Here is an 8,402-nt window from a genome sequence, read left to right as displayed (position 1 = left end):
CCGGCGGAAGGGGCGGGGCGGGCATGGCGGCGGCGGGCGGTGCGGCGGAGGAGGCGGCGGCGGCGGCGGCGGCGGCCGAGGGGCGCGTGCGGGCCTGGGCGGCGGGGCAGGCGGCGCGCGGGCGGCGCGTGGCGCTGGTGACGTCCGGGGGGACGCAGGTGCCGCTGGAGGCGCGCGCCGTCCGGTTCCTGGAGAATTTCAGCAGCGGGCGGCGCGGGGCCGCCTCGGCCGAGCGGCTGGTGAGCGCCGGCTACGGCGTCTGCTTCCTGCACCGCGCCCGCTCCGCCTTCCCCTGGGCCAGGGCCCTCCCGCCGCCCGGGCCCGCCCTCCTCGACGCCCTCCGCCTCACTCCCGGGCCTCCCCCCGGCGTGGCCGCCGACCCCGCGGCGCTCCCCGCCTTGCTGCCCGCCCTCCGCGACTACCGCCGGGCTACCGAGGCGGGGGCGCTGCTGGCCATCGAGTTCACCGGGCTGGCCGAGTACCTGGCGCTGCTGAGGGCCGCCGCCCGCGCCCTGGCACCCTTCGGTACGGGGGAGGGGGACCGGGTGGCCCCGGGGACTGTGGGACCGTGGGGTGAGGGGGCAAGGGGGCCCCGGGGACCGTGGGGTGAGGGGACAAGGGGGCCCCGGGGACCGTGGGGTGAGGGGACAAGGGGGCCCCGGGGACCGTGGGGTGAGGGGACAAGGGGGCCCCGGGGACCGTGGGGTGAGGGGGGGCAAGGTGGCCCCGGGGACCGTGGGGTGAGGGGGCAAGGGGGCCCCGGGGACCGTGGGGTGAGGGGACAAGGGGGCCCCGGGGACCGTGGGGTGAGGGGACAAGGGGGCCCCGGAGACCGTGGGGTGAGGGGACAAGGCGGCCCCGGGGACCGTGGGGTGAGAGGGGGCAAGGTGGCCCCGGGGACCAGTGGGACCCAGGCTTGAGGGGACAAGGCGGCCCCTGGGACCGTGGGACCCAGGCGTGAGGGGACAAGGTGGCCCTGGGGACCAGTGGGACCCAGGCGTGAGGGGACAAGGTGGCCCCGGGGACCAGTGGGACCCAGGCTTGAGGGGACAAGGCGGCCCCTGGGACCGTGGGGCTCTGACGTGAGGGGACAAGGTGGCCCTGGGGACCGTGGGGCCCAAGTATGAAGGGACCAGGTGGCCTTAGGGACCATGGAGTGGAGGGACAAGGTGGCCCCAGGGGCTGTGGGACCCAGGTGTGAGGGGACAAGGGGGCCCCGGGGCTCTGGCCTGAGGGGACGAGGGGGCTCCAGGGACCGTGAGGCTCTGGCGTGAGGTGATGAGGGGGCCCCAGGGACTGTGGGACCCGCATGAGAGGGAACAAGGCGGCCCCTCGGATTGTGGGGCTCCGGCGTGAGGAGACAGGGTGGCCCTGGGAGCCATGGGGCTCTGGCATGGGGGGGTGAAGTGGCCCGTGGGGGCTCCAGCACCCTGGTATGAGGGTCTAGGTCGTCCGTGGGGACTTGACGTGAGGGGATGCGGCAGCCGCGGTGGGTGACAGCGTGCCTGAGGGGACTCCGGTGTGTGCAGTCAGCACTGCCCTGCTCGGGACAGTGCTGGCAGGGGATGGAGGGCTCCCTGAGGTGGGCGCTGACCTCCCCGAGCGGGGGCTTGGCCGCCCAACCGGCTCTGGTCCGCGAACGGGCCGCCCTGCTTGCTACGTGGCGGCGACGGCGGCTGACTGCAGCTGCGCTTCTCGCAGGCTCCAGTGTTATGTTTTACCTGGCGGCTGCCGTGTCGGATTTCTACATCCCCGCCTCGGAGATGCCCGAGCACAAGATCCAGTCCTCGGAGGGGCCCCTGCAGGTGAGGCACCCCTGGGCCTGGCCCCCCTCTGCCACCCCCTCCTCCCTTCCTGACGTCCTGGCCGTCCCAGCGTCCCGCTGGGATCGCGGCGGGCTGGGGACTGGCTGTAAATAAGACCTGGGAAAGGTTGCAAGGCAACGGCTCACTGGCCAAAAATAAAAGCGTACGTTTTCACCGGGAACGGGAGGGTGAATCTCCCCGGGGGCGGAATCCCATGGAAATAGCGGAGTTGCGTTGTTTTTTTCTTCTCTTGCACCAAGGGTCGAGGATAAGCGGGGCAAGATCAGTCTTGCTCTGGTTTGAGCTGCGTTTGTTTTTAGAATGGGCTGAGGCGGGTGACCGGCAGACTTAAGCGCCACAAGTGAGTGGTGCGAGGGCTTATCTGCAGAGAGGAGAAAGCAGCCGAGCTCGTCGCTGTTTCTCTGAGAGACAGCAGCATTCCCCGTTCAGTTCATGGCATGGCGTGCGTGCTTATCGCCTGCCTGTGAGACTGCCTTCTATTTTTCCAGCTTTTTCCTCTAAAGCTGTCTGTGCTTACGGCCTGGAGAGGAGTAGGGGGTGGGTCGCGGGTAGCTGATGGTGCTCCAAAGCTGTCGTGCGTGCCCCGTGCCCACGTCCCTTCCAGCTGTGGGAGCAGGTGGATCTAGAGCTCTGTATAGAGCAAAGACCAATTTTATTTAGTTTAATTAGCTTTTAACAAACTGCTAGGCTTAATTCTTTATCCTTAGTGTAGGAGAAATGAGAACCTGCCTGATTCCCAGTGGCAGATCCAGAGATTAAGAAGCTGGAGAACAGAGATTCCTACTTTTTTCCTCATGCTTTGGCATGTTTATGCCTCATGCGCCCTAGAGAGTTGCTAGATTCTGGATTTTGGAGAGCTGAAAACTCTGACTTCGTTAGTTGTCATTCTTTTTTCTCTCTTCCTCTGCTTATGTTTGTATTTCCAGAGTGGGTTTTAGCTCTTAAATAACAGTTTGTGCAGTTGCTGTGGGCCTGCTTCATCGCTTTAGAACACTCTGCTTATTGTTAATACCAAACAAATAAATTAATTTTGCAGTGCGTGCCGGTGACATTTTAACCTTGTTTGGTGAGATTGGACCAAGTACTGTGTTGGAAAACTTCCCAGTGTAAATATAACGTGAAGCGAAGCTGCAATTTCCCTTGCGCCCCCATCTCTTCTTAAAATGCATCGTAATGTTGTGACTGAAACTGTTCTCTGCTGTCTTCCCCCACTCTAGATCACGATGAAGATGGTGCCAAAAATGCTGTCTCCTCTCGTCAAAGAGTGGGCCCCAGAGGCGTTCGTTATTTCCTTTAAACTGGAGACGGATCCCTTGATCTTAATTGAGAAATCACGGCAGGCTCTGGAGAAATACCGTCACCAGGTGGTGGTAGCGAATATCCTGGAGTCCCGGAGAACCGCTGTTGTTATCGTCACCAAAGATTCACAGACTCCCTTATCTCTTTCTGACGAGGAAGTAGCACGAGGCATGGAAATAGAGGAGAAGATAGTGAGCTATCTTCAGGGCCAACATACCGCGTTCATGGAGAAGAGAGTCTGAGGACTGGCTCTGAGTGAAACCGGTGGGATTGTACTGGAGAGGGACTGGAACTGGAGCGATTCTCTATCCCAGGTATATCAAACCATCCTCAGCGTGACGCTGTGGGAAAGGCTGCCGTCCAAAACCGTGTAACTTTTCTACAGCTTGCTAATGGTTATTGTTGCTTGCTTTGAAAAAGAAAAAAAATACACTGGAGTGAAAACGTTCCAAAGGATGATATTTGTTATGGCGTCCAAAGACGGAAAGGATTCATTGCTGTATTTCTGTCCCGTGGGCTGGGAGAAGCGGGAGGTGGAGAAGTGGTATGTGTGTCTGTATATAAAAGATTTTCTTTAATCTGCCTCTTCCAAGTTTGTTTTTGAATTGCTGGGCGGAAGGAATAGTGCTTTGCAGAAAACGAGGTGTTCTGCTTTGATGACTGGAGTGGAGCCAGGCAGTCGGCAAAAGGATGAGGGAGAACGAGGCGGTAACGGCTTTGCAGAGGGGGAGATCCCGCGGGCCTCCGCTTGGAGAACTCCGCTCAGGAAATAGGTACTGCAGTGGTGTCCCTAAAGCAGCTGCTTCACAAAGGTTTTCCTTCTGTCGAGGCTGTTGGTAGGTTGCTGGGGGGGATAAAGGCAAGGAGGCAGGCGGTGGTCTCAGCGCGGCGTGAGGAGGAGTAGGCAGCGAGGGCGGGGAGGTGAAGGCCGGTGGGGTAGCAGCGATCGGCCCTGGGAGGAGAACTGCCTCTTGGCTGGCTGGCTGGAATGAAAATGGGAGCCAGTTGGAACCGGGACGTTCCTGGTTTTCTCTAAATCTAAAGGGTTACCAACTTCTAAGTATATTCCTCATGCTTACAAGAAGCAAAGTGCAATTCTGTGATAAAAAAAAAAAGACTGAACTGCAGCTCTGCTGCTGTCCGTTGTCTGTGTTCACATGCTCGCCTTGAAATAGAGTCTGCGAAGAAAGACAGTAGAGCACAGGAATGCTGCTCTCGCGCTGGAGGCCTCTCCAGAGGTGAGGCTGTGCTCTATTTAAAACCACCGAGCGTTCCAGAAGGCGATGGTGCTTCTGTGATGACGCCGGTCACCTGAAAATCCGGTGTGCTCATAAAATGAGGAAAAGAGGAAGAGAGGAGCGTGAGGATGGGCTCGGCGGGTCAGGAGGGAGCACTGAGCGCTAAGGGACTGCGAGGGTGTGCGGGGAGGATGTGCGTAGTGATCAGTCTGGATTAGTCAGGAGCACCGAGATCCAGCTAATACTGAGCCGGAAGAAAAATTAACGACTTCTACGTGGCCGGGAATGACGCTCGCAGAAGGTGGAGAGAAAACTGAAGTGGGGACCGTCGTCCACAGACGTGCGAAGTGCCTGTTGGACACGTGCAGATGGGGAAGGAGAAGGAGGTGGAAGGTCCTGCGCGTGTTCAGTGCTCTCGCGAGCTCCGAGAGCTGCCTGTCTTCGTCTTCCAGGATGTCATCGATGTGAACGGCGGGTCCTGCTAGTTCAGGGGTCTCTGCTGGCTTTATTTGGAGTCTTGCACTTAGAAGCAGGGGTGGCCTGCAAAGATGAGAAGATCAAAACTTGTGTGAATTGAACCTGCCCTTGCAGAGGTGTTGGGACAAGGGGTGGGAGAAGTACAAGTGCTGTTTTTGGAGCGTTCTAGGCTTCGGAAGGTGATTGTGAAGGAGAAACTTTTTGAGGAGACGACTCGGGCATCGCCTGTCTCGGACCCTGTAGGACTCTCAAGGGGCTGCACCGTTCGACTTGGGAACGCAGCTGTGCGCTTCCCTCTGTAAATGTCTGCTCCTCCTTCGCCAGGAGCGTGGGGAAGCCTGGGCTGGAGAGGCTCTCAAAGCTCACACTGAGCCCCAGCCATTCTGATCCGGTGTCAGTGACGGTCCTGTTGTGTGCCGGAGGTTGAACTAAGACCTTGGGAGCTCCCATCCCACCAACGCGTCTGGCTCTGGCCGCGATCGGGCATCGGCCCTTCCCCTTCAGGGATGCCTGTTGTGATACCGTAAGTAGGAAGCGGCTCCTGCAGGTCCAGGAGCACCTGTACGTCGCTTTCTGAGGATCCCGGGCTCCGCTCAGTCGGAAGTCCTCGCTGGAGCGTCGCTCTTCTCCACGTCTTGGTCTTTTCCGTTCCCCACCATCCTCTTGCACGGCGAGTCGCTCTGCAGGACGAAGCCTGCTTTACCTTGCAGTTTCTCTGCCTCGGCTTCAGGGAAGCCCTTCGGCGCCGGCAGCGCCTTCGCTTGGGATTTTGAAGAAAATCGGGAAAACCCGCGGCCTGTTTTCGGCGGGTGTTGGTGCCGGCAGGAGGGTTGCGGTAGCCCCTTGGCTCGCAATGGACACGGAGCCTGGGCGGAGGCAGGGAAGCCCTCAGTGCCACCGGGTTCACGGTTTTATGGCCGGGAGCGGGACGTTTCTTCGGGGTGGGGGGCACACCGCTGCCCCCGGGGGGGCGTGGCTTGGGCTCGGCGGGGGCGTGGCCTGCTCCCCGCACCCCGGGAGGCGGGGCGCGCAGGCCGCTCTGTTGCCATGGCGCCGGCCGGGGGGGGGGGGGGGGGGGCGGCGGCCCAGGCCCGCGCCCCATGGACGCGGCCGCCGCCGCCCCGGTTGGTGCCCGGCGGGAGGATGGGGGGTCCGGTTCGGCGGGCCCCCTCCGCTGACGGCTCCTCTCGGTTCCCCGCAGGCGGAGGTACCGGTACCGGAGGACGCCGTCCGCCGGTGGCTCCTGGCGGAGGGCGCCGATCCCGCCGTCCCGGCCGAGGAGCAGCTGGGCCTGGCCTGGCGGCGGCTGCGACGCACCGAGGCCCGGCTCGGCGACCTGGAGCGGCGGCGGGCCCAGGAGATGAGAGACGTAAGGGCCGGGAGAAGGGGCCCGAGTCACCCCTTCGGTTTTTAACCCCTCCGGGCCCGGACTCCCCTCGTTTCCCCCTCATTTTGCACCAGCAGTTCACAGCCAAAAGCCGCTTTCCTCTTGCCCCCAAAACTCCCGGGCGTGCGGCCCGGTTCCTCTCATTGCGGCACCGAAAAGCGAGCCCAGTGTCTCCCACAGAGCCAGGATCGAGAGTCCTCCCCGTTCCCTCCCGCCTTCCGGACCTTTCACTCAAATTTTTTAACACCCCCAGATGTTACCAATGCACAAAGAAGCAGTGGCCTACAAACGTCAGAGGTTATCCTGTGAATATCGGGGGACTGGGAGCTACTTGTGCCAACAGCCCTTGGCGAGACGTTGGTCCACGCGCTCAGGTATAGCGGTGTTTTCTTTATTTTTAGGTGGAAAGCTATGTGGGTCACATCCGTCAGCTGATGGAGGAACGGGACGCTCTCGCCACTGAATATGAAAAAGAAAACGAACAGCTCAGGCTTGAGCTGACGCGGCTGCAGCTGCAGCAGGGTAATCCTTTCCCTCTGAAACGCGGTCCGAGGAGACGCGTTAACGGGTAGCGGTGTACAGGTCTTTCAGCAGTGCTGCGTTAAAGCTTCTTTGAATGCTGAGCAGCATTTCTCGGTTCTGCTAGACCAGCGTGAGTGGTATGTTGTTGGGGAGGTCGGCAGAAGCGTTAATGAAATACTAGAACTGATTTGTAATTGACTTGAGGTTCTTGTCTGCTTTTACTGCCTTTATTCAGCGGATCCGGCAGTGTCTCGCTTTGTGTGGCTCTGTTGTTGCACCAAGCATCTTCCAGAGGCTGTTTGAAGAACAGAATTGATGGTGCTGTCTGTTTTCCAGCTCTAAATTATTTGACAGCGACTCCTCGGGTAACTGTTGAGCTGTGTTCCCACTCGAGTAGTGAATTTGCCGTTGTCTTTAGTTTAGCCAGGGTCCATGTTTTTTAAAAAAACTCTGAAGGACAGTGGTGGAATTGTGATGGTGATTCAAAACTGCTCCTGTGTGCTTATTTTAGTGTAGTCATTTTGTTTAACATCAATTATTGCACTTCTATTTCACTTCAAATGATTTGCATTCTTCCCAAACCCTAGGGTCACTTCCAGTAAGGGCCAATATATTTTTTGCTGAGTTCACTTCTTGGTTTTCTTCAGTCTTCCTAGTCTTCTGTTGTGCTGTGAGCAGTGGTGAGTAGTGGTGTGTGTTATGCTGGGCCGAAGGTAAAATTGAGGGTGATAGCACAGCTCGAACAGTTTTTGTTACGCATGCTTTCTTTGGGGCAGCAAATACAGGAGTTTTGGGAAATTGATTGCAGTTTGGGGTCTCTGTTCAGTTTTGGCCAGCCCACAGGTTTCGGGGAGCGCGTCTGGTGGAGAGACTTTTCAAAGTCGGGTATGCGCAAGCGCTGCCCAGCAACGTGGCTCCTCTGGGCACGATAAAGCCATCGTTTAGGGTTGAAAATGCTGCTGCGAGAGGGTTTCAGTGACTGATGAGCCTTGGGGAGCATCGCTGTGACAGGAAACTTTGTCACCGGTTCTTCTCTCATCTTCCCCACGAGGTGGCAGCCGAATGACACAGATGTCCCAAAATCTGGCTTTGCATTTTTTCTTCCTCGTAGTGGCTCTGCTCCTTTGGACTTTTTCCGTTGTTTTTTTTTTTTTAAAGGATTCTTGTAGCTGTTGAGCAATGATTAAAACTCGAATGGAAACAGAGATCCATGTTCGTTACCCTGGTGGGCTGCTGATTGTGCGCAAGCCACCCCTGAAGGGTTTTTCTGGTTCTGCAGTGCTTTGGTGCCATACGGTGTTTCTGTGTAGCTTTCTGGAGGAGTTTGCTTTGGGATATGACTGCCCGGCTTTGCTTCTTAAGACTTGTTATGACCTTGTTGGTGGCGTTTAGCTGCGGTCCTGCGATATGCGTTGATAATCGAGTGACCTGGGCAGCGGATGAAGCCCTGCCTTCCACTGGGCTGTTCTCTGCAGTGAGGGGTGCCAGCCCTGGTGTGTTTTGGGATGCTTCTGGATCGTTTTCTTGAGGGACTGGCCTTTTGCTTTTGCAGATCAGCCTCTTCACAGAAAAAAACACTGGCCGTCTCTGGCAGAGAGTGAATGGATGCGCTTGTGCTTTAGCTGCCGCGCTTTCTCGAAGACTTCTGTCGGG

At 58.5% G+C, this 8,402-nt stretch overlaps 2 protein-coding genes across 7 annotated transcripts in view; both read left to right on the top strand.

Moving 5' to 3' along the window:
* The first annotated feature begins 10 nt into the window (after window positions 1–10).
* PPCS (phosphopantothenoylcysteine synthetase) lies at window positions 11–3,707 on the top strand. The gene is made up of 3 exons (XM_086764354.1): window positions 11–525; window positions 1,702–1,805; window positions 3,044–3,707. Exons 1-3 carry the CDS (start codon window positions 24–26, stop codon window positions 3,365–3,367), a joined length of 930 nt encoding a protein of 309 aa, XP_086620480.1. The 5' UTR covers window positions 11–23; the 3' UTR covers window positions 3,368–3,707.
* Window positions 3,708–3,886: 179 nt separating this feature from the next.
* CCDC30 (coiled-coil domain containing 30) overlaps window positions 3,887–8,402 on the top strand; it is a 39,343-nt gene continuing 34,827 nt past the window's right edge. For 5 of the 6 annotated variants that reach the window (XM_086764313.1, XM_086764312.1, XM_086764307.1 and 2 more), the window contains exons 1-3: window positions 5,929–5,964; window positions 6,042–6,209; window positions 6,629–6,749. In XM_086764313.1, the coding sequence (XP_086620439.1) occupies window positions 5,941–5,964; window positions 6,042–6,209; window positions 6,629–6,749 (313 nt within the window). In that variant the 5' untranslated portion in view covers window positions 5,929–5,940. Of the gene's footprint in view, window positions 3,962–5,928; window positions 5,965–6,041; window positions 6,210–6,628; window positions 6,750–8,402 lie in introns of those variants that run through there. The other variant, XM_086764308.1, reaches the window with a different exon arrangement.

The sequence above is a fragment of the Chlamydotis macqueenii genome, chromosome 21, assembly GCF_036417535.1.
Source record: "Chlamydotis macqueenii isolate bChlMac1 chromosome 21, bChlMac1.mat, whole genome shotgun sequence".
NCBI lineage: Eukaryota > Metazoa > Chordata > Aves > Otidiformes > Otididae > Chlamydotis > Chlamydotis macqueenii.
The sequence above is the reverse complement of the archived record's forward strand: the minus strand, read 5'-3'. Positions and strand labels throughout refer to the sequence as shown.